This window comes from Lynx canadensis, chromosome C1 (genome assembly GCF_007474595.2).
Source record: "Lynx canadensis isolate LIC74 chromosome C1, mLynCan4.pri.v2, whole genome shotgun sequence".
Lineage (NCBI taxonomy): Eukaryota > Metazoa > Chordata > Mammalia > Carnivora > Felidae > Lynx > Lynx canadensis.
In genome coordinates this window covers 20,876,966-20,902,002 of record NC_044310.1, presented here as the reverse complement: position 1 = coordinate 20,902,002, position 25,037 = coordinate 20,876,966, and the positions used below count along the sequence as shown (strand labels likewise).

Sequence of the window (25,037 nt, the reverse complement as noted above, 5' to 3'; positions counted from 1 at the left end):
AATGAGTGGGTAAATGGACTGGAAACTGAGGCAGGGAGCGCTGGCTCATCTCTCACCTACGTCCACACAAAGCTTCCACCCAACTGACTTTCTCATGCACACAGGTACACGAGCACGCACGCACTCACATTCACAAACTCATCTGCGTTCCCCCAGTCTGTTGCCCACACCTATTCACCCTCACTCACTCCCATGACCTGGCACGGTGCCAAACTCCTGCTCAGGGTCTTGGGGCGCCTGCTCCCTCCTACAGCCCCTCAGCACGCTGTCCCCATGGGTTCCTCGGGCTTGGTGCTTCTTGGTGACCAGCGATGCCCAGCCCAGTCACGCCACCGACCACGGCAGTGCTTATGAGCTCCTCCCTTCTCCCTCTTCGTGTTCTAGCTGTCTCTCCCTCTCCGCCTTTCTTTCATTTTTTCCCTCACACCCATCCACAGACACGCAGATGTACACGCATGGGCACCAGGAACACGCTCACCGTCTTGTCTCATCACGTTCTCCTTTAATTCCCTTGGTTCCTGCCCTCGTGTCTCCTCATTCCTCTCACGCTCTCTGTCTGTGTTTACATCCGTCTGCCTTTCTCTGTGTGCCTCTCTCCTCCCATCTCTCACTTCTTTCCTGATTGTCCCCCCTCTCTCCCTCTCCTGTTTGCTTGGTCACTCACTTCTCCCTTCCTCGCTCTCATGCTGTTTCTCTCTCTCCTAAGAGTATGCTGTCTCACTTTCTGTTTTCTCTCTCTTATCCCAGCTGCCTGGCATGCTGGTCACAGCCCATGCCCCACCCTGCCCCTGGCTCTGTGACAACCCTCTGAGCAGTGGCCGGGGCCCAGTGACCCCGCGTGGAGGTTCCTATACCATCTGTTGGAGGAGCCCCAGGGTCACAGTATTTCCTCTGGGGGGTGACTTGGCAATGGTGTGTTCTGTTTCCTCACTTCTGCAATTTCCAGATAGCACAGAGGCTGGGTCTACAGACAGACGCTCAGATTCCGCTGCTGCAGCCACTGTTCCTGATACAGGTAAGGGGAGTGGGGTCCCCGCTGTGGCTGAGCAAGGGGGAGGCACGTGAAAACGTACTCGGGAGACTGAGGTCCTGCCCCTGGCCTGCGCCTAAGCAAACGGGTGTTTCGGCATCTTCCTCGGGCCCAGAGTCTTGGTCGTGTTTAGAAAGGATTCTTCGTGACCAAACTTACCAGGAGATCCAGCTCCCTTCTTTTGTTGTCTGAGGCCAAGGCAGTGCTGAAGTGACCTCAGAGACCTCACTGGGAGCTGATAATGGTGATGACAGGGAGCTGTCTAGGTCTCAGAGAGCCGGATGCCATCTACTCGACTAGCTGTGTGACCTTGGGCAAGTGGTGCTGCCTCCCTGCATTTTCCTGCCTTGTCGAATGGGGACGATGCTGTCTCCCCAGTGGGAATGTCTGGAGACGTAGAGAGCATGTTACAGGGCTGGGCATTTAGGAACTCATGCGCTGCTAGGCATTCCTGGGGGATGATGAAGATACCCAGGTTATTTGTACAGAGGGCCTGGCTCACAACCGGTTTCCCACAACAGGTCCCAGGTGGTAGGGACAGGGCACAAGCTGGTCTCCCCTTGTCCTTTGCTGGTGGGAGGTCCAGAGATGGGCTTGGTAGAACCGGGGTTGTTGTCCAGACACTTGCTCATCTGTGAAGGATGAGGGAACCAGTAGAATCTCTCTGTAAGCATTCAGGCAGCTCTGAATTCACTCTGATTGAATATGCAGCTGTGTTCCAGATACTTGGGGTGTGTGTGTGTGTGCGTGTGTGTGTGTGTGTGTAAAGAGAAAGATGTCCCTGCCTTTAGGTGCCCAGCCAAAGAAAGAAGTCTGCTCCGGCCATGAAGAAAATGGCCCTGGGCCTGGGGTGGGCAGCCAGGATTTTGACTTTAGCTGTTGTTTACAGATTGGGACCTTGGGCAACTCAGGAGTGTCACTTTCCTCCTTTGTAGATTGGGGTCCAAAGTACTGACCTCTGGGTTTGTGGAGGAGGATAAAGAAAGAGGCTGGGTGGGAAAATGCTTTGTCAGTCGTAACATGCTGCACAAAAATGAACCAGTGTGTTACTGCCGACACCGTAATCCTTACTCTAAATGCCTTACAGATGAGGAATTTTTGTTCATTGTCTTATCCTTACCCTTCGCCCAGAGTTTGGTGAGTAGTATAATCTTAGAATATGAATGAATAGATGAGTGATAAAGTACCATGTCGTACTTAGGAAGGACAGCAAGCCGGAGGCCCAGCATCTGGCCCCAGTTCTGCCCCCGATCCTGTTGTCACCTAGGGCAAATCTTTTCTCTTCTCTGGGCCTCAGTTTTCCCATCTGTCCAATGAAGGTTTGGGCAAGGAATTATAGCCTATGGCGTTAGTGACAAAATGAGCCTCCAGGATGGAGTTTCTGCTCCTGATTGGTATTGGGGTGGGAAGGGGTGTGATGAAAGGCTGGGAGCCTGTCTGACTGTCCTTTTACAGTCAGACTCCCAACTCTGCACCCTAGGCCTGTGAGGAGAAGGGGGTTCTCCTCTTTGTCCGTAGCAGCCCCTCCTACTCCCTATCTCCCCCAGCCCGGTGAGGGTTGGCTCAGGAGGGGCCACCAGCTGAGCCATGCCATGGGAGCACTCTCTGACTGGTCCCGTGGCAGTGTGTCGGGGTTAGGGATGGATCCCATTCCCAGAAGGGCAAATGCTGGGTCCGCAGCCCAGCCACCTCTCTGACCAGTCACCACTGGGTTCCTTGGCAGCATGGTGGGAGGGGAGAGAAGTCTCTGGTGAATCTTTGTGTGTGCACGTGTGCCTGTGGTTGTGTGATGTGGCCTGGGGAGTTGGCCCTGGCTACAGTCGCATGTGTCTGCAGCATGAGCAACCTGCAGGGGGGTCTGGTACAGCCCAGCAGTTTCCAGAAGCAGAATCGCTAAGCAAACCAGCGGCAAGGTTGGTGTACCTTTCTTCCTTTGTGTCTTCAGCCAAAGAGGATCCAGAGAGAGAGAGAGAGAGAGAGAGTGAGAGAGAGAGAATATATGAGGGGAAGACTACCATTCGCAACCCCTCCCCACCTCCTCAGTTCTGCAGGAGGGGGACCCTTACTTAGGGCCTGCTTTTGGTGCTAAGCTCAGTTGGCTGATGGGAGAAGGACATCAAACATCTGTGCGGGCCCCTTTATAGTTCATAAAGTCCATTTTAATTTATCAAGTGCTTTACTGTTTCTGAACCCTTTATCACTCCTAACTATCTTACTTTCTTTTTACAACAATGCTTGAGGTTGCCCCTGCCCCCACCACTTTTTAGATACATATCACAAGGCTCAGAGCAGGGAAGAGACTCACTCGCTCAAGGTGGTGGGAGGCGTGGCTGAGGCCAGAGTCCAGGGTCCAGATCCAAGTCCTGCCATCTCTCTTCAGCTACCCCTGGTTGCTGCCGGTTTGGTGCATGGCTGATTTGTTCACTCATTCATTCATTCATTCATTCATTCAATAAGCATTTTCTGAGGACTGGGGAGGAGCTCACAGTTACTGAGCAATCACCACTTGTGTAGATTGCTTCATTCTGTTCTTACAACGACCTGCTGAGGAAGGCTTTATTATCACCCTTTTGCAAATGAAGAAAGGGAGGAGGCCCTGAGAGCCAAACCACAACTAGGAAAGAACAGACCCGGTGACGATCCTGGTCTGTGTGACCTTGAGGCCTATGCCCTGTACCCTGTGTTTTCCCTTGGGCCAGGCCCCGGGTACCCACGAGGGCACCAGCAGGACTCAGGAGCGCCCAGGCTGGGAGGTGTAGTCCTTTGGTGGGATTCCTGGTATAACGGAAGCACTGGGGAAGCCCACAGGAGAAGTACATCTCACTCCCTCCTCCCTGCCCTGGCCTACTTCCCAGAAGCGAGGAGGAAGGAGGGGGACTCACATATACCCTCTGGGCATTTGGGAGTCAGAAAGAAAGAACCAGGCCAGGTTCAGGGTCCCTCAACTCCACAAGGATGTCTTAGACCAGCTGAGCAGAGACTGAGTCTCACCAGCCCAATATATATTCCTGGGGTCAGGGAAGGGCCCTCTGTGAGAAGGGAAATTGGGAAAATCTGGCACCCAGACCAGCCCCGCCTCTAGGGCCCTATACCCTGTCCCTGACCTCTTCTGGACAAAGAATTCCATTCATTCATCCATAAATGTACCCAGCATGGTGCTGGACTCCTTGAATTAAAAACTATGGGGAGCCCAGCGCAGAATTCACGAGAGGTCAGGACACTTGCTCCCTTAATTTCCCCCTTCAAATCCTCTGCTTCTTGGAGAAATGGTAGTGAAACCACTCCACAAGGGGACTCTTTAAAGAGTATGGCAGCATGGCCAGGCCAGGGCCCAAATGTTTGGCAACAGGGGAGGTCAGAATAGAAGTAACTTACTTACTGAGCACTTACTATATGCCAAGCACGTTCGTTAGAGGTTTATCTGCCTTCAACCTCAGGGCTATCCTGTGAGGTCAGTGCTGGTATTATTGTCATTTTCTACACGAGAAAAGTAGGACTCACAGAAGGGAAACGATTAAACTGTCTTGTTTTAGAGACCCCAGGGAATCTAAGGGCTGGTAGTGATTGAGGCTGGTAGGTGAGGTTTTGGAAGTGAAAGGTGAAGGACAAAATGTGACTCTGTGTGTGTGTGTGTGTGTGTGTGTGTGTGTGTGTGTGTATTAGCAGATGTTCCTTGAATGTTCGCTGTGGAGGAGACCCTACCGTACATACTGGTGAAATGTCAGAAGTCTTGAACCCAGGGAATTCCCAACCCAAAGGAAAAAGAAACCAACACCCATTATAATGCAGTCTGATGTGTTGTGTCATGGAACCTCTATGGAACCTCTAACTCTGTGGGGAGGGGGGAGGGAGCGGGTAGAGAAGTAAGACTGACAATAGCCAACATTCCTTGAGCTTTTATCATGAATCAGGTATTTTCTATTTAATCCTTATAACAACACTATGAACTGGGCATTCTTCTTCTGCTACTTCTTATTTTTGTTTTGACAGATGAGTAACGAGAGGCCCATTGGAGGTTAAATTAATTATCTTGAGTAAGAATCAGCTGACAGCATTTTGTCAACTGCCACCAGCTGCCTTAACGAGATGTGACTGGTTCCCAGTCACAACAGAAAAGCCGTTGACGGTGAATACCGTGAATGGTGCCAAGCACGTTACACATATTATTCATTGAATATTCACACCACTCTGGGAAGATATGTGCTTGGAATATCGTCAGCTCCATTTACAGGGGAAGGACCTGAGGCTCAGAGGGTGATGTGCTTGACGATGGTCACAAGCTGAGACAAGACACAGGCAGAATTCGAACCCAGGATTGTCTGATCAGAGTCTGTAGTCTTTTTTTTTTTTTTTTTTAACGTTTATTTATTTTTGAGACAGAGAGAGACAGAGCATGAACAGGGGAGGGGCAGAGAGAGAGGGAGACACAGAATCTGAAACAGGCTCTGGGCTCTGAGCTGTCGGCACAGAGTCCGATGCGGGGCTCGAACTCACGGACCGTGAGATCATGACCTGAGCCGAAGTCGGACGCTTAACCAACTGACACTCAGGCACCTTAGGATTTAGGCTGCATAGTAGTACATTGTACATACAGATTACATTTTGTTTACCCATTCATCTGTCGATGAACATTCGGGTGGCTTCCACCTGTTGGTATTGTGAGTAGTACTGCTATGAACGTGGGTGTGCAAATATTTCTTCAAGATCTTGTTTTCTTCTTTTCTTTTTTTTTAAGTGTTTGTTTTAATTTTATTTTTTATTAAAATTTTTTTAATGTTTATTTGTTTTTGAGAGAGAGAGACAGACAGACAGAGTATGAGCAGGGAAGGGGCAGAGAGAGCCGGAGACACAGTATCCAAGGCAGGTTCCAGGCTCTGAGCTGTCAGCACAGAGCCTGACGCGGGGCTCGAACTCACAAACCACGAGATCATGACCTGAGCCAAAGTTGGACGCTTAACAGACTGAGCCACCCAGGCGCCCCTTTGTTTTTTATTTTTGAGAGAAAGAGTGAGAGCTTGGGGGAGAGGGACAGAGAGAGAGAGAGAGAGAGAGAGAGAGAGAGAGAGAGAGTCTTAAGCAGGCTCACAACGTGGGGCTCGATCTCACAACCGTAAGATCACGACCTGAGCTGAAATCAAGTGTTGGACACCTGATTGAGCCCAAGATCTTGTTTTCAGTTCTTTTGGAAGTATACCCAAGTGAGATTTCTGAGTCATATGGTAGTTCTATTTTTAATTTTCTGAGGAAACTTGTACTGTTTTCCATAGCGGTTGTATCATTCTATATTCCCACCAACAGTACGCAAGCATTCCAATGTCTCCAAATCCTTACTAACACTTGTTATTTTCTGCCGTTTTGGTAGTGGCCATCTGCCAAGTGTGAGGTGATAATGTCGTTGAGGTTCTCGTTTGCGTTTCCCTGATGATTAGTGGCGTTGAGCATATTTTTATGTGCTTGTTTGCCGTTTGCATATTTGGAGAAACTCTACTGAAGTCCTTGGCTCCATTTTAAAATCAGTTATTATTACTTTGTTGTTGTTATTGAGTTGTAAGAGTTCTTTCTATATTCTGAATATTAACCCCTTATCCAATGTAAGGTTTGCAAATATTTCCTCCCATTCTGTAGGCTGCCTTTTTCTTTGTTGACTGTTTCCTTTGCTATAGACATTTTGAAAGTTTGATGTAGCCCCACGTGTCTATTTTTGCTTTTGTTTCTTGTGGTCCTGGTGCCATATGCAAGTAATTGGTGCTCATTCCAGTGTTATGAAGATTTCTCCTTACGTTTTCTTCTAGGAGTTTTGCATTTAATATATATATTTTTAACGTTTATTTGCTTTTTTTTATTAATTTTTTTTAATGTTTATTTATTATCGAGAGACAGAGAGACACAGAGCGTGAGCGGGCGGGGGGGGGGGGGGCGGGTTGCAGAGAGCAGGGGGAGACACAGAATCGGAAGCAGGCTCCAGGCTCTGAGCTGTCAACACAGAGCCCGATGCGGGGCTCGAACTCACAAACTGCGAGATCGTGACCTGAGCCCAAGTCGACACAGGGCAGGCCGACTGCAGATCCCCTCCTGTCAGGCCCTCCTCACAAGGCAAGGAGTTTTTGGATTCACGTGTAAATGCCCACTTGGAGCCTGTGTCCCTCCCACACCCCACTTCCCCCAGGCTTGCAGTGCTGTGAGGAGCTGCTGATGCATGAGATGTGCGTGAACTTGGATATGAGTGATTTATAGCTTATAAATATTTAGACTTTTGTACTTTTGACCCCAAATGACCCCAAAATGTTAGGAGCCAGTCTGGCTGGTAAACCCAGCTTCCCAGCCCAGTTACGGGGGAAGTAACTAGCACATACTTTCTTCTGCCCAGATCTGGGTGGTGCCTCCCCTCTGTTTGTTCAGCTGAGGATGGGAGTCCTTTCTCCAGGTTCCCGGGGGGCTGATGATGTTCCCAGACAGAAGGGGAATGGTAGGGTGTTGGGGCTGAATGCTCTGTAAGGTAGAGGGTGGGAGATTCAGATGGCAGAATTCTTCTGTCTCCACGAGTATTTATGGCTCCCCTCGCCTACCCCCAGCTGAGAGCTGGGCCTCGGCTGCTGCCAGACTTCAGCCATCAGGGAGCTGTGCCTGCATGTCAAATTGATTGGTCTGACCTGCAGCCTTCTTTCCCTCTAAATGCTCCTTCCCTTCCTGACCTGTTGAAAGCTTTGTTGGCATTAGCCTAAGGACCTGTCTAGAGGAGACAGGAAAGCCAGTATGTGGGTTAGAGCCCCTGGGACAGTGGTGACCGTAGTCCCCTTCCCTGGCTTCATGTGGCTGAGCCAATGGGGAGAGGGGGGCCTGCTGGTCATTGTGACCACTTTGCATGCTCAGTTTTGGAACCATTGTTAAAATTGCAAAATTTTGCAGTTGAAGAAACTGAGGCTCAGAGAGGTGAAGTCACTTGCCGAAGGTCACACAGCACGCAAATGGCAGAACACGTATAGAACCCAGGTCTTTCTGACTCTAGAAAGAGGTTGTTCTCCCCATCCTACGATGCCTTCCCCAGAGAGACTGGACACATTTCCTTCCTGCCGGTTTCCTCTGTATAATCATCAGGGGCGTGGCCATTCATTCATTCAGTCCCCGGTGTCTGACATTGAAAATAAAGAGATGAAAAAGACCTAGTCCTTGCCCTCCAGAAGGTCCAGACTGATGAGGAAATGGCCATAGAAATTAATATGTAACAACTCATTGTGCCAGGTGCTGTACTAAGGAACATTGCCCAGGACCATGGTGACCTGGAGAAGAAGCCTACGTATTCTGCCGGGGGCAGTCAGGGAGGGTGTCTTAGAGGAAGCACTCTTTAGATTGGGTCTTAAAAGATAAGCAAGATTCTGCTAGGTAAACCAATAGGCAAAAGACACTCTCAACAGGGGCCCAACAGCATGTGCAAAGGCACCGAGATCTGAGAAGAAATGGAGTTTTTAGAGAAGCAGCAAAGCGTTCAGTGTGGCTAGAATACAGGGCAAGTTGTAAAAAAATGCTGGTGGGAGATAAGGTGGGAAAGGAGACTGGACTAGGTCCTGGGCACTGGGGACCCATGGAAGGTGATAGATTAGTCGAGTATGTGGCTGGAAGCGTGTTGAAGCACAGCACGTCTCAAACTTCAGGGTACACACAGATCCCCTGGGAATCTTGTTAAAATACAGATTCTGACACAGCAGGTCTGGGGTGGAGTGTGAGATTCTGTATTTGTAACAAACTCATGTGTGATGCTGATGCTACTGGTCCAAGGACCACAATTTGAGGTAGGAAGGTTGTAGCCCTGTGTGGAGGCTGCTCTGGGGAGCGGGCAGCTACTGGGATCCTTCTTTTCTTTTCTTTTCTTTTCTTTTCTTTTCTTTTCTTTTCTTTTCTTTTCTTTTCTTTTCTTTTCTTTTCTTTTTTTCTTTTCTTCTTTTCTTTTTAAATTTATTTATTTATTTTGAGAGAGGGGGAGAGAGCACAAGTGGGGAAGGGACAGAGAGAGGGAGAGAGAGTCCCAAGCCGGCTCCGCACTGTCAGCACAGAACCCAACGCAGGGCTTGATCTCACAAACCACGAGGTCGTGACCTAAGCCAAAATCAAGAGTCGGACGGTTAACCAACTAAGCCACCCACGCGCCTCTACTGGTACTCTTCTGTCAGGGGACAGATCAGGCCTCGACCATCTTCTGGAGTCAGTCCTCTTGCAGCTCTCGCAAAGAGGTCAAAATTGTTGGTTGCTAGGTATTTGTTCACTCAACAAATGTTTACCAGCCCCAGCTCTGACCCAGCTTGTGTTGGCGCTGGAGATGGAGAGAGGAATACGAAACACCACTTTGTGGTCCACATCACTGCCGTCTCTTGCCTCCCAAATGGTCTCTCTGCTTCCACTTTGTCCCCTATCATCTATTCTCTGTCTTGCAGTCGGGGACTCAGATCATGTTACTCACCTGCTTGACATACTCCAGGGGCCCTCCAGTGCTCATCAAATACAATGCAAACTCCTTGCCACGGCTTAGGAACCATTTGGGTCTGTTGCCCTCTGATCTCATCCAGATCCTCCCACTTCTCGCTCCCCTAGGTCCACACTGACTTTTCAGTTCCTTGAACATGACACCTTTATTCCTATCTTGGAATATGATGAACTTACTCCTGCTGCAGGCCCTTTGCACATGATATACTTTGCCTAGAATACTCTTCTAGATTTTCTCTTGATTTGTTCCTTCTCATTTTTTAGATTTCAGCCAGGGGAAGATCTGGGTTTTTGCAGGACCCTAAAGGTTATACAATTTGGGAGGCCCTCGTGAAGAAAAGCTACCAAATTGCAAATACACACTTAGATACAAGACCTAGGGAGGGGCCTTGAAGTTTACACTTCATTGGCCTCTTGGTAAATCTTCCTCTGGTTTTGTTTATAGGTCACCTCCTCTGAGAAGCCTTCCCTGGTCACTCTATTTAAAGCAGCCCCTTACCCAATCTTCATCATGTCACTTTTTATTTCTTTTATTGAACTCATCACAATTTGAAATTATTGTGTGCTTTTATCTCTCTCCTTGTTTTTGTCTGTTTTACCTGACTAGAGAGTAAACTCTTCGAGAGCAGGGGGCTTGCCTGTTTTATTCCTGCAGTATCCCCAACAAAGTGCCCAGCACCCAACAGGATATCAGTAACTGTTGGGTGAATGAATGGACATTTTCTCTGCCCTCCAGGAGCTACTGTTTAGGGTGGCAGGAGGACAAACAGGCGATTTTGATGATATAAGAAGCTGTGAGCGATGGGAACTCAGAGGACGAGCACTTAACCAGGTCTAGGGGCAGAAAGCAGGGCATGAAAAAGGCAGGGAGGCTTAGGAGGAACTAGCTGGAGGAAACGGGGTCAGGGCAGTCTTCTTCTTCTTTTTTAAAAATGTTTATTTATTATTTTTTTTTAATTTTTTTTTCAACATTTATTTATTTTTGGGACAGAGAGAGACAGAGCATGAACGGGGGAGGGGCAGAGAGAGAGGGAGACACAGAATCGGAAACAGGCTCCAGGCTCCGAGCCATCCGCCCAGAGCCTGACGCGGGGCTCGAACTCACAGACCGCGAGATCGTGACCTGGCTGAAGTCGGACGCTTAACCGACTGCGCCACCCAGGCGCCCCCGTAAAAATGTTTATTTATTTTTGACAGAGAGAGAGAGAGACCAGGGGAGGGGACAGAGGATCTGAAGCCGGCTCCACACTGACAGCAGTGAGCCCGATGTGGGGTTCGAACTCACGAGCCATGAGATCATGACCCGAGCCGAAGCCAGACTGAGCCACCCAGGCGCTCCCAGAGCAGTCTTAAAGAGTGATTAGTAGGCAGCCGAGAGTGAGGGAAGCGTGAATAAAAGCACAGAGGTCTGAGCCCCCAAGACCCAGAAAAGACTCAGCAGTTACATTTTGGGTGATGTCAAAGGGTTCCATTGCTTCAAAGGGGCAGCTGGGTCCTAAGTTTGGGATGAAGGCTAAGACAGTAGGAGTCACAGGATCTGAGAAGGCAGCAGAAGTAGGAAGAGCCAGGGTGATGGGTACTGGAGTCACTGGGGGCAAAGCTTTAGGCAGAGACAGGAGTTCAGCCCAAGACCCACCCCCCATCCCTCCACACACACACTGATTCTGGCCCTATATCTAGAAGGACGAGGCCTCTGCTGGGCCTCCTATAGAGGCCGTGTGGACTGGGGAGCCTCTCGGGCCAGACAGACCTGATTACATCTTGTTACAGATTGGGTTCCAGGGAAGGTAACTGCAAAATGGAGATTAGCATGCAGGAATGTTTTTCCTGGAATATTTTAATGCAAAATTGAGATCCTATATAATTCTACCTACAAATACTTCACTATGTATACCTAATAAGGGATTAAAAATATAGAACCATAATATCATTATCACACCTAATAAAATTACCATTAATTGCTGAATTCCATCTGATACTTAGTCTGTGCTTGAGTTTTTCCAATTGTCTAAGAGATATTTTTTACAGTTACTTTGTTTTTTTATTTTTTTGAATGTTTATTTTTGAGAGAGAGACAGAGAGCGAGTGGCAGAGGGGCAGGAAGAGGGAGTCATAGAACTGGAAGCAGGCTCCAGGCTCTGAACTGTCAGCACAGAGCCCAATGCGGGGCTCGAACTCACGAGCTGTGAGATTACAACCTGAGCCGAAACCTGAGCCGAAGTTGGACACATAACCGACTGAGCCACCCAGGAGCCCCTTTTTATAGGATACAAATAAGTTTCCCACAGCATTTAGTTGCTCAACTAAGCTTCTTATCTTTTTTCTTTTTAGAGGGGGTGGGGTGGGATGGGTCGGGGCAGAGAGAGAGAGAGAGAGAGAGATTCAGAGAGAGAGAGAGAGATTCAGAGAGACAGAGAGAGAGAGAGAGAGAGAGAGAGAATCCCAAGCAGGCTCCATGCCCAGTGGAGAGCCAGACTTGGGGTTCTATCTCATGACCCTCAGATCATGATCTGAGCCTAAATCAAGAGTCAGATGCTTAACTGATGGTGCCCCTTAAGATCCTTCTTTTTTTTTTTTTTTTTCCAACGTTTATTTATTTTTGGGACAGAGAGAGACAGAGCATGAACGGGGGAGGGGCAGAGAGAGAGGGAGACACAGAATCGGAAACAGGCTCCAGGCTCTGAGCCATCAGCCCAGAGCCTGACGCGGGGCTCGAACTCACGGACCGCGAGATCGTGACCTGGCTGAAGTCGGACGCTTAACCGACTGCGCCACCCAGGCGCCCCCCTTAAGATCCTTCTTAAGTTGACTGGTACTTACTTTGTAGGCCCCTCTCTCCTCACCAGCCCCCCCCCACCCCTTTAAGCTTTAACTAAACCAAGCGTCTCAAGTTCCCTGAGAACAAGGTCCATCCTCTGCTAATCTTCCGGGCCTCTGCACACGCTGTCCCTCCGCCTGGGGCTCCTCGTCGGGCTAACTCCTTCTCGTCCTTCAGCATAGGGAGGGGGTCACTCCTGACCCTCAAGTCTGGGTACGGGCACCATTTTGGAATTACCCCAACTTCTGGAACCTCCACCATTCCAACACTCGTCACTTTACTTCTGAATCTCTCTTTTGCAACATGACCTGTGAGCCACTTAAGGGTGGAGACTGGGTCTGTTCTCTGAGGCCTCAGCACTCTGACTGGGGCCTGGAGCCAGCGAGTGCTTTGCCCAGTGACTACATGAGTGAGTGACTGAATGGGTGAGTTGGGCTAACCTGTGTGTGTGTGTTCCATTCACATGGTGAGAAAATCTTTAAAAAAATCAATGAATGAAAAAAATTTTGTGATGAACAAAATACCAAAATTTTCTTTTTTTTTTTTTTTATTAAGTTTTTAATGTTTTTATTTATTTCTGAGACAGAGAGAGACAGAGCATGAGCAGGGGAGGAGCAGAGAGAGAGGGTGACACAGAATCCAAAGCAGGCTCCAGGCTCCGAGCTGTCAGCACAGAGCCTGACGCGGGGCTCGAACTCACGGACTGTGAGCTCATGCCCTGAGCCGAAGTCAGCCGTTCAACCGACTGAGCCATCCAGGCGCCCCATCAAAGTACCAAAATTTTCAATGAAGACACAAGATCAGAACTGTGCCAGGCAGAGCCATATCAGAACCGGAGGCAAAAGGAACACTCCGTAATACTGATTTTGAGTTTTCAAAAGATATTGCATTAAACATTATTTATCTTGATCAGTGAGGTTTTCAGCGTCTGCTTAAGATCTGCACTCAACGTGAGTGCCTCGCAAGCCTTACCCCAGTCCTGGTCCTGGTGGGAAGACTTTCTCAACAGGCCTGGGCAGGCGTGGCACAGGGGACTGGGCCTGAGGCGATATCCTGGATTGGATTCTTTGGCTGCAGAAAGACAGTTTCCAGTGGAGAGTTGCCCCCACCCCACTCAGCTGGAGCCTAAACCCAAGAAGAGGAAAGGACTTACTTATGAGTGGGGTAGATGGTGGGGGTGAGTAGGGACATGACTTCCTCAAAGACCCAGAGCGAGCACACGCATTGCTCAGCCGTGGGGCTGCCTCCTCGCCTTTCTGAGGGCCCAGGAACAGGGTGCCCCAAGACATGAAGGTCCAGCAGGGGAAAGAAACAAGGCCAGTCTCAGATGGATGGGCATCTTGGGCTCAAAGGAAAGGTGGTGGGGGGAGGGAGGGGAGTGTGGGCTGAGAATGTAGAGCAGCGATTGTTTTTAATTCAAGTCTAAAATTTTAATTCTCGTATAGTTAACATCCAGTGTTATGTGAGTTTCAGGCGTACAATACAGAGACTCAACAAGTCTACATTACTTGGTGCTCATCACAATAGGTGCACTCTGTAATCCCCAACCCCCCTTCCCCATAGTAACCACCAGCTTGTGTCTTTCTCTTTCTTTCTTTGTCTTGTGGAGCAGCGATTTAAAAATCTTCTGGTCTCAGGGCACCTGGGTGGCTCAGACGGTTAAGCATCCTACTTCGGCTCAGGTCACGATCTTGCAGTTCCTGAGTTCAAGCCCTGTGTCAGGCTCTGTGCTGACAGCTCAGAGCCTGAAGCCTACTTCGGATTCTGTGTCTCCCTCTCTCTCTGCCCCTCCCCCATTCACGTTCTGTCTGTCTCTCTCTCTCTCTCAAAAATAATTAAAACATTAAAAAAAATGTAAAATCTTCCAGTCTCAGGGTCTCTTTCCATCTTTAAAAATTACTGAGGGCCCCAGAGAGCTTTTGTTTACATGGGCCGTATCCATCAATATTTCCCATATTCAAAATTAAAACTAAGACATTGGAAAAGTTTTTGTGTTTAGGTATAAAAGCCAATAATGAACTCATTCCATGTTAGCACAAATAACATTTGTAGCAGAAAATAGCAACAATTTCAAAACATAAATAATTTAAAGTAGCCTTGATTTAAATTTCTTTGCAAATCTCTTTAAGCATGCATTTACTAGAAGACAGCTGGATTGTCCTGTCTGCTTCTGCATTCAGTCCACCATGGTATGTGTAAGAAAATCTGCCCTTGCACAGATATGTGTTTGTACAGGGAGGGATCTTTTGATGTCTTTTTCAGATAGTTGATGATATCTTGATACTACATCAAAGCTCCACAAATGGTAGTTTCTTAAAAGTTCGTTGCAATGTGGAAGCCCCGAATCATATCAATGAACTTTCTGTAATCTGTTACACAGCAGTGTATTGATTTGTTTTGGCCTTTGATTCTTTTTTTTTCTTAAAATTTTTTAATGTTTATTTTTGAGAGAGAGACAGAGCACAAGTGGGGAAAGGGCAGAGAGAGAGAGAGAGAGAGAGAGAGAGACAGAATCTGAAGCAGGCTCCAGGCTCTGAGCTGTCAGCACAGAGCCTGACGTGGGGCTCGAACTGACGAACCACGAGATCATGACCTGAGCTGAAGCCGGACGCTTAACCAATGGAGCCACCCAGGTGTCCCGTTATTTATTTATTTATTTTGAGAGAGAGCACGCATGCACAAGTGTGTGTGCACCAGCGGGGAAGGGGCAGAAAGAGAGGGAGAGAGAGAATCCCAAGCAGGCCTTGAGCTGTCAGTGTAGAGCCCAATGCGGGGCTTGAACTTACAAACCGTAAGATCATGACCTAAGCTGAAGAGTCCGATGCCTAACTGAGCCACCCAGGTGCCCCCAAGGGGATATTTCATCTATCTATCTATTTATCTAATATCTATCATCTATTTAGAGAGACAGAGCACAAGCAGGGGAGGGGCAGAGAAAGAGAGGGAGACACAGAATCTGAAGCAGGCTCCAGGCTCCGAGCTGTCAGCACAGAGCCTGATCGATGCGGGGCTTGAACTCACAAACCGTGAAATCATGACCCGAGCTGAAGCTGAAGTTGGGACGTTCAACTGACTGAGCCACCCAGGCGCCCCTCTTTTTTTTTTTTTTTTAATTGAAGTATAGTTGATACACAATGTTCCACTAGTTTTGGGCATCCAACACAGTGAGTGATTTGACAACTGTCTAAGGTTATGCTATGCTCACCACAAGGGTAGCCACCATCAGTCACCATGCAACACTATTAAAGTACCATTGCCTATATTCCCTATACTGTACCTTTTATTCCTGTGACTTGTTCATTCCGTAGCTGGAAGCCTGCATTCCCCCACTCTCCTTCACCTATTTTGCCCATCCCTCCACCCCCACCCCACTGGCAATCATGGCTTGTTCTCTCTATGTATGGATCTGTTTCTGCTTTTAGAGCTAGTTGTTTCTTTCTTTCTTTTAAATTTTTTTTAACGTTTATTTATTTTTGAGACAGAGAGAGACAGAGCATGAACGGGGGAGGGACAGAGAGAGAGGGAGACACAGAATCGGAAGCAGGCTCCAGGCTCCGAGCCATCAGCCCAGAGCCCAACGCGGGGCTCGAACTCACGGACCGCGAGATCGTGACCTGAGCTGAAGTCGGACGCTTAACCGACTGAGCCACCCAGGCGCCCCGCTAGTTGTTTCTTTAAACTCGCCTATAAGTATCTTTCAAGCTTCTTCTTCAAGTGTTTCCACTGCTCCAGAGCTCCCAAAGAGATGGTTGTAATCAACTAGCCTTATTGCCCATTCTTTTATTTGTTGGTTCATGCTGCTGGGAATAGTGCTGAATAGACAGACAAGTTCCTTGTTCTCCTGGTGCTCAAGGTCAGATGGGAGAGTGTTTTGAATCACACAAACACGAAGTGATCACAACGGCTCTAGGATTTACAAAGAAGTACAGGGAGCTCTGAGGCAGGACCGGACTCGGCCCCGTGAAGACCCCTCTGAAGAAGTGAAATTCAGTTAGGGTCTGAAGCATGAGCTAGAATGGCCAGGCGGAGGTGGTGCATGGTTAGGGAACCTCTTCCCTTCAAGGCATCGGCACGGGTGTATGCTTGCAGGCTGACGTAGGAAAGGTTTGAAGACCCACCAGGGAAGTCCCGTTTGACCGGAGCCTGGTGGGAAGATGGCAGGAGATAAGGATGGAGTGTGGCAGCTAGAGATCAGGGTTTGGGCCATCACGTGCCCCCTCTTTTCAGTTCCTATAACCTACTCGGCTCTTTCCTGCCTCAGTCCTGGACCGATGCAGATCCCTCTGCCTGAAACACTCTTCCTCCTTCTGGTCTTAAAGGAAACATCACCTCTTTTCTAAGTATATCCGTATTCCATAACAGCACCCCATTTTCTTTGTCTGGCAACTATGTTTGTTTACGCGGCTTTTGTCCATCTCCCCCATGAGACTCTTAGTTCTCTGAGTGCAGTTCAGTCACATTCACCCGGCCTCCCCTGTGCTTAGCTGCGGGCCCGATGTGCAGTTAGTGCGCAGCAGTATTTGGTGGAGGAATGGGTGAATGAACAAAGGAGCACAGAGCTGGATCCTGGCTCTATCCCTTGACAGCTGTGTGACCTTGAACAAGTCACATAACCACCCTATACTGTTTCCTACGCTGTAAAATGGGAATTTTACTTCCTATCTCAAAGGACTTTTTTGAGACTCAAGCGAGGCAGTGCATGCAGACGCCTAGCAGGGTGTCTGGCTCCGAGGGAGTGTCTTACTCCCAATTTTGTGCTCTCCTCACTGTTCCCTGATGGATGATGAGCCTTGGGCCTTGCTTAACCCCCTCCTCCACCCCTCACTGCCGCAGTCTCCATTCCACCCACAGTTGCAACACAAATATCAGAGAGATTTCTGGACTCATGTGGCAACACGGTGGGAGAAGCAAGAGAGGAGGTAGCAACTAGTTGTGATGGAGAGTGGATGGTGGCGAAGAGGGTGTTGGAAACAGACCAGACTTTGGGTAGTGGGATTATGCTTAGTTTAATCTTCCTTCTTTTGTTTTCTGTTTTTTGTTTTTTTGTTTGTTTGTTTTCTTTGTTTGAGAGAGAGAGAGCATGCACATGCAAGTGGAGGAGGGGCAGAGGGAGAGGGGGAGAGAGAGAATCCCAAGCAGGCTACACACCTAGCACTCAGCCCGACTTGGGGCTCGATCTCACCAACTGTGAGATCATGACCTGAGCCAAAATCAAGAGTCGGACGCTTAACTGACTGAGCCACCCAGGCACCCCAAACCTTCTACTTTTAAAGGCTTTGTGTTTTGGGGCGCCTGGGTGGCTCAGTCGGTTCAGCGTCCAACTTCGGCTCAGGTCATGATCTCATGGTTCTTGGGTTCAAGCCCCGCATCGGGCTCTGTGCTGATAGCTCAGAGCCTGGAGCCTGCTTCAGATTCTGTGTCTCTCTTTCCTTCTGCCCCTCCCCTGCTCATGCTCTGTCTTTCTCTCTCTCTAAGATAAATTAAACATCAAAAAAAAAAAAAAAGACTTTTTGTTTTGAAATAATTTTAGGCCTTCAAAAAAGTTGCAAAATAGTACAAAGAATGCATGTGTGCCCTTTGCTCAACATTCTCTAATGTTAACAATTTATAAAAGCATGATACAATGATCAAAACCAGGAAATGAGCAATGATATGATATTAACTAAATTACAGACCTTATTTGAGTCACACCAGTTTTTCCACTAATGATCTTTTTCTGTTCTTGGATACAATACACGATCCCACAGTGTCCTTAGTTATCATATGTCTCCTTAGTATCCTCTGTCCTATGGCAGCTCCATAGTCTTTCCTTATCTCTCATGACCTTCACCCTTCTGATCATTTTATACAATGTGTCACAATTGGCGTCTGTCTGTAGTTTTCTCATGACTAGGTTGAGATTACGCAGTTTTGACAAGAAAACCACAGAAATGATGTTATATCTTTTATCACATCAAGGGTACCTGATGTTGATGTGTCTTACTAATGATGAGTTAATCTTAATCATTTCATTGAAGTATTGTCTACTGGGTTTCTCCACTATATATTTATCTTTTTTTTTTTTTTTTAAGATTTTATTTTTATGCATTCTCTGCATCCAACATGGGACTCAAACTTACAACCCTGAGATCAAGAGTTGCATGCTCTACTGACTGACTGGGCTAGCCAGGCACTCCTATAGTTTTCTTTAAAAAAAAAAAAATTCTTTTTTTCAACGTTTATTTATTTTTGAGAGACAGAGACAGAGCACTAGCAGGGGAGGGGCAGACAGAGAGGGAGACACAGAATCCAAGGCAGGCTCCAGGCTCTGAGCTGTCAGAACAGAGCCCAATGTGGGCTTGAACTCAGGAACCGTGAGATCATGACCTGAGCCAAATTTGGATGCGTAACCAACTGAGTCACCCAGGCTCCCCCAGTTTTCTTTTTCATTAAACGTTTTTTAAAATTACTATAGCAATAGGGGCGCCTGGGTGGCGCAGTCGGTTAAGCGTCCGACTTCAGCCAGGTCACGATCTCGCGGTCCGTGAGTTCGAGCCCCGCGTCAGGCTCTGGGCTGATGGCTCAGAGCCTGGAGCCTGTCTCAGATTCTGTGTCTCCCTCTCTCTCTGCCCCTCCCCCGTTCATGCTCTGTCTCTCTCTGTCCCAAAAATAAATAAACGTTGAAAAAAGAAAATTAAAAAAAAAATAATAAAAAAAAATAAAATTACTGTAGCAATAAATGCTCCTAAAAAGTTCAAACAGAAGAAGCATAAAATAAACTTTGCACCAAGCCCATCTCATCTTCCCAAAGGTTATTTAACCACTGTCAACTCCTAAAGGTATATCCTTCTAGATCATTTCCTAGCTGTCATATACATATATATAATGGGGCCACACCAATTTTTAAAATTTTGTTTTACTTAATATTATCCAGGGACAACTTTCCATGCCAGTACAATTAAATATAACTCATTCTTTCTAATGACTGGCTAATATTTCATCTGTGAGTCACCCAAATAGAATTCTCTGTACTTTCCAGATTTTGTATGAACACATAAATTATTATTATTATCATTATGATTTTTAAAAGTTATTTATTTTGAGAGAGAGAGAGTGTGTGTGGGAGGGGCAGAGAGAGGGGGAGAGAGAGAGAGAGAGAGAGACAGAATGAATCTTAAGCAGGCTCCGCTGGAACTCACAAACCGTGAGATCATGACCTGAGCTGAAACCAAGAGCCCGATGCTTAACTGCTGAGCCACCTAGGTGCCCCCATCATTGTGATTTTTTATGGAAACTCTACCCCTAACATGGGGCTCAGACTCACTGATCTCGAGATCAAGAGTCGCATGCTTTATCGACCGAGCCAGCCAGGCGACCCCATAGATTATTTTTTAATACAGAGAACATTTACCACCCAATTTTGTGTTTCAAATTTCATCAAGAGAAAAATATTCAGAAGCTGTTAGAAAAATAAACATTTTATAATATACATTTTCATATAGTTTATCATCAGAAATAGATGATCCAAAACTTTAAGTCAAAATAAGTCGAAGAATAAGAAGGTATGCTTTAAAATGGAGCGCGAATTGTTGCCATTCTTGCCATTAATTGCCATTGATTTCATTGAATCTCAGATGCTGTTTATTTTATTTTATTTATTTATTTAAAAAATTTTTTTAATCTTTATTTGTTTCTGAGACAGAGAGAGACAGAGCATGAGTCGGGGAGGGACAGAGAGAGAAGGAGACACAGAATCTGAAGCAGGCTCCAGGCTCCGAGCTGTTGGCACAGAGCCCGACGCGGGGCTTGAACTCACCAACCGCGAGATCATGACCCGAGCCAAAGTCGGTCGCTCAACCGACTGAGCCACCCAGGCACCCCTCAGATGCTGTTCATTTTAAAAACACACCATTATTTGCTTCAGAAAAAAAAAAAATACTGACAATTAATTAGAAGATACCGCCGATCTTAGAGCTTTTTAAAGGTGCAAAGTAAGAGTGTTGGAACTGATTAAATGAGAAAGTTCCCTTTTGATCCTTCATTAACCAAAATTCCTGTGTGATCTTCCAGGCCAGGGCAGGATTCTATGACCAGCTGTCCCTTCCACACATAGTGATGGAGCCAAGCGATTCTTCTCGTGTGGACTCTGAGTTTCGATACACCCTCTTCCCGATTGTTTACAGCATCATCTTTGTGCTGGGGGTGATCGCCAACAGCTACGTGCTATGGGTCTTTGCCTGCCTGTACCCTTCTAAGAAACTGAACGAGATAAAGATCTTCATGGTGAACCTCACCATGGCTGACCTGCTTTTCTTGGTCACTCTGCCCCTGTGGATCATCTACTACTACAACCAGGGCAACTGGATTCTCCCCAGATTCCTGTGCAACCTGGCCGGCTGCTTCTTCTTCATCAACACCTACTGCTCCGTGGCCTTCCTGGCTGTCATCACGTACAACCGTTTCCAGGCGGTGACACGGCCCATCAAGACCGCCCAGGCCACCACCCGCAAGCGTGGCTTCTCCGTGTCCCTGGTTATCTGGGTGGCCATCGTGGCCGCCGCCTCCTACTTCTTCGTCTTGGACTCCACCAACGTGGTGCCGAACCAGACCGGCTCCGGCAACATCACGCGCTGCTTTGAGCATTATGAGAAGGGCAGCGTGCCTGTCCTCGTCGTTCACATCTTCCTCGTGATCAGCTTCTTCCTCGTCTTCTTCCTCATCCTCTTCTGCAACCTGGTCATCATCCGCAGGCTGCTCACGCAGCCGGTGCAGCTGCAGCGGAACGCGGAAGTCAAGCGCCGGGCTCTGTGGATGGTCTGCACGGTCTTGGCCGTGTTCATCGTCTGCTTCGTGCCCCACCACATCGTGCAGCTGCCCTGGACCCTGGCTGAGCTGGACATCCGGAGGGGCGACTTCCACCAGTCTGTTAACGATGCCCATCAGGTCACCCTCTGCCTTCTTAGCACCAACTGCGTCTTAGACCCCATCATCTACTGTTTCCTCACCAAGAAGTTTCGCAAGCACCTCACTGAGAAGTTCTACAACATGCGCAGCACCCGGAAGTGCTCCCGGGCTACCTCGGAGACCGGCACCGAAGTGGTCATGCCGCTCAGCCAGAACCCTGCCAACTGTCTCAAAAATTAGTCCCTGATTGTTGGGGCCAGGCCCAGAGGCTTATCTTCCACAGACATCAACTGACCCGGGGGACAAAAGGCTCTCTGCCGTGGTCTGGGCACCTCCTCTCTGGGCACTAGCGACCCTTTAAGTGTGGAGGCTACCTCACCAAGGTGGGGGTGACGGCAGGCCCAGACTGCTGGGAAATCCAGAATTTCAGTGTGCCCCGCCAGCCACCTTTGGGCACGTGCCATAATCACCTTGGCTGATGACCTCACCTTGAGTACCTGAGTCTGATAGCTCTGTGGGGAGAGTCAGGGCCAGAGGCAGACCTTGGGGGCAGACTCTGAGCCACCCTGTTCACCCTACCAAGGCAGCAGCCCCGAGCCAGTGTGACCTGAACTTTTTCGCAACCACATCCTTTACCACTATAATGGCAGAGAAGGGGGGGGGGGTGGTTGGGGAAAGGGGGTACTCCCCTGGCCATGTGGCAGTATCTCTGGGGAAAACTTGGCGCCAGGAGACTGCCACCTCGTCTCATTCAGAGGCACAAGGTCTTTGGGACGCCTCTTAGGGGAAGTGGCACAGTGGCACCTTTTCCAACTCATCCAACGACCCATCCTGAAAGGTGCCAGAGATGATAAGACGTGCATGGATCAAAGGCTAAGGTGGGGAGCTCGCCTCCTCTGTACGGGCCTCACTTCAGGCTTGGGTCGGCTCTGTGGGAGTGCGAGAGACACGAGAGCCGCATCCATCTGTCTGTCTCAACAGTGAACCTTGATGAAGTACCTCCTGTGGGGCAGCTACCCACTGGGGGTGGGCAAAGACCCCTCAAAGCCAAGTCTGGGACATCCAGGGCACCGTGCTGCTCAGAGGCTCCCACGAGAAAGGGGACTTAGGCTGAGAAGTACCTGTGTGCGGGTGAGGCCTCCACAGTGGGAGAGGCCTGTCGGGTCTCCTCCACCACCTTGCTTTCTGAGGGGGGGCCCGCCTCCTAATTTAGCTTCCAGAAGGTGAGAGGGGCAGCTGTAGTCCCAAAGGCCAGCAGGCACTTTGTATTCTGGGTGCAGAAGAGAGGTGTCAGCTTCTCTTGAAGGTCTCTAGATGCCTGCTCATGATTTTCGGTGAATAGTTTCAAATGAGTCTCTTCTCACAGCCTGAGCACCTGTGGTGTGAATATGGCAGCCACAGACCCAGAGGCTTGGACGAGCCTCCCCTGGTCTCCAGAGCTCAGTGATTCTCCTGAGACGTCTTCCTCCCTTCCAGCCATAGTCGTCTCATAAAGTGAAATCCTTATTTCCTGTCTATCGGGCTGAGTGTGATAAATGCCTCACACTGGGCCAGTAACCTGCTGGGGTCTGGGATGGCAGCTGTGGGCTGAACTTCGCTGATGGTGACGAGGTGGGTAGCGCCCCAGAGTCGAGCTCCGTGTCACACAGACCCAGTTTCAAGTCTTGGCTCTGTCACTTCCTGCCGCGGAACTGTAGGCTACATTTCCTACCTCATAGGGTCGTTCTGAACCACGGATCCCGAGGCGGATACCTCTTGGTCAGGATGATGGCTCATCCCAGATGCCTCCTTTTTCTGAGAAGGTGTTCCCCTTGATCCTCTGATAGGAGCTGAATGGATGAGACGTGGGCGTCTGGCTCCAGGGGGCCAGTCAAGGTTCTCTCCCAGGAATAGGCAGTCAGCTTCAGGGGTGCTAGTTCAGGCCACTTACCTGAAGACATACAAGTCTGGAGCAGTGCGTGTGCGTGCGTGTCTACACGCGTGTGGCTGTGGGTATGAGGTGGGGCGAGGGAGGGTGGGTGACGGCCGGAACATAATGGACAAACCGACCCCGCACGGAGAGAAGATGGAAACGCACAGAGCAAAGCGGAGACCAGAGGGAACCCAGAAGCCTAGAGCGAGGAGGGGCCGGTGCCTCTCGGCCTGCTGCCCTCCTCCTCCAGGCCAGGCCCTTCTCCAGGCCCAACAACATCTGCATTCCTTCTTCTGGGTCCCATGAGAGTCCCTTGTCAGGACACATTCTCTTATTTTGCTCAAGCCTATTCGAATGGGTGTCTGCGACTTGCAACTCCTCTCCGAGAGAGATAAATGCTTGGATGTTAAAGCACCGTGTTTCTTGCGTTTCAGTCATTTGTGTACCCGCCTCACAACTTTTCAATATCCGTGTACCATCCGTCTGTATGTTTGCTTCATAAATAGTTTTCTCTGCATTGAGTCGCTTTTTGATTTTTTTTTTTTTTTAAGAGAGAGAGAGTGCGCTCGGGCACAGGGGAGGGGCAGACGGAGAGGGAGAGAGAATCCTAAGCGGGCTCCACCCACAGTGCAGCGCCCAGCAGGCTCGATCCCAGGACCTGGGATCATGACCCGAGCCAGAATCAAGAGTCAGACACTCAACCGACTGAGCCACCCAGGCGCTCCTGAATTGAGTCACTTTTTAAAACTTAAATCTATTGAAAAGCATGTTTTATAACTAAATTATGTGAGAATGAATGCCACCTGCCACACATAGAAGATGAACATAAAACATAACCATTTATTTATTTATCTTAAATGGTTTTTAATGTTTATTTATTATTTTTGAGAGAGAGACAGAGTACGAGTGGGAGAGGGACAGAGAGAGAGGGAGACACAGAATCTGAAGCAGGCTTCAGGCTCCGAGCTGTCAGCATAGAGCCCTACGCGGGGCTCGAACTCATGAACCGTGAGGTCATGACCTGAACCGAAGTCAGACGCTTAACCGACTGAGCCACCCAGGTGCCCCTTAAAACATAACTATTTTATTTATTTATTTGTTTATTTATTTATTTAAAATGTTTTTTTTAAATTTATTTTTGAGAGAGAGAGACAGAGCGAGTGGGAGAGGGGCAGAGAGAGAGAGAGACAGAAACTGAAGCAGGCTCTAGGCTCCAAGCTGTCATCACACAGCTTGACGCGGGGCTCGAACTCATGAGCGTGAGATCATGACCTGAGCCAAAGTTAGACGCTCAACCGACTGAGCCACCCAGGCGCCCCTAAAACATAACTATTAAATAAACTTTTTTTAATGTTTGTTTATTTTTGAGAGAGAGACACAGCGCAAGCAGGGGAGGGGTAGAGAGAGAGGGAGACAGAATCCGAAGCAGGCTCCAGGCTCCAAGCTGTCAGCACAGAACCCGACGCGGGGCTCGAACTCATGAACCATGAGATCATGCCCTGAGCCGAAGTCGGACACCTAACCGACTGAGCCACCCAGGCGCCCCAAAATGTAACTATTAAGATAAAAATGTTCTTGGTGTCCTGCCTCCAGTCCCCTCCTATGCCCTGCTGGCTGGCCTGGCACACTTTAGCAAACACGGCTGTGATGTGTACAAAGTGCACAGAGTCTGCATTCAGTAAGTGCTCAATAAAGAGTAAGTCAGATAGTTCTGATGTGGTAATTTGTGACTGCCCTTTTGCTTCTCTCAGAATGTTGCCCCGACACAGAGGCCAGGGTCTGGCTCCCAGCCAGGGCCCAGGAGGGCGGGAGGAGTATTTTAGGGTGTAGCCCCTGCCGCAGCCCTGCTGATCTCCTCACCACTGGGAACACAGCCATCTTCACTCCCCTGTGACCTCTGCCTGGTTGTGACCTTCTCA

At 48.7% G+C, this 25,037-nt stretch overlaps 1 protein-coding gene across 1 annotated transcript; it reads left to right on the top strand.

The window, feature by feature from the left end:
- Window positions 1-381: 381 nt before the first annotated feature.
- Window positions 382-23,639, top strand: PTAFR (platelet activating factor receptor). The gene is made up of 2 exons (XM_030324795.1): window positions 382-1,015; window positions 20,373-23,639. Exon 2 carries the CDS (start codon window positions 20,418-20,420, stop codon window positions 21,444-21,446), a length of 1,029 nt encoding a protein of 342 aa, XP_030180655.1. The 5' UTR covers window positions 382-1,015; window positions 20,373-20,417; the 3' UTR covers window positions 21,447-23,639.
- The last annotated feature ends 1,398 nt before the right edge of the window (window positions 23,640-25,037 follow it).

Bases quoted from the DNA above. Each gene is read 5' to 3' on its own strand.
- PTAFR (XM_030324795.1), top strand. From the start codon at position 20,418: ATGGAGCCAAGCGATTCTTCTCGTGTGGACTCTGAGTTTCGATACACC.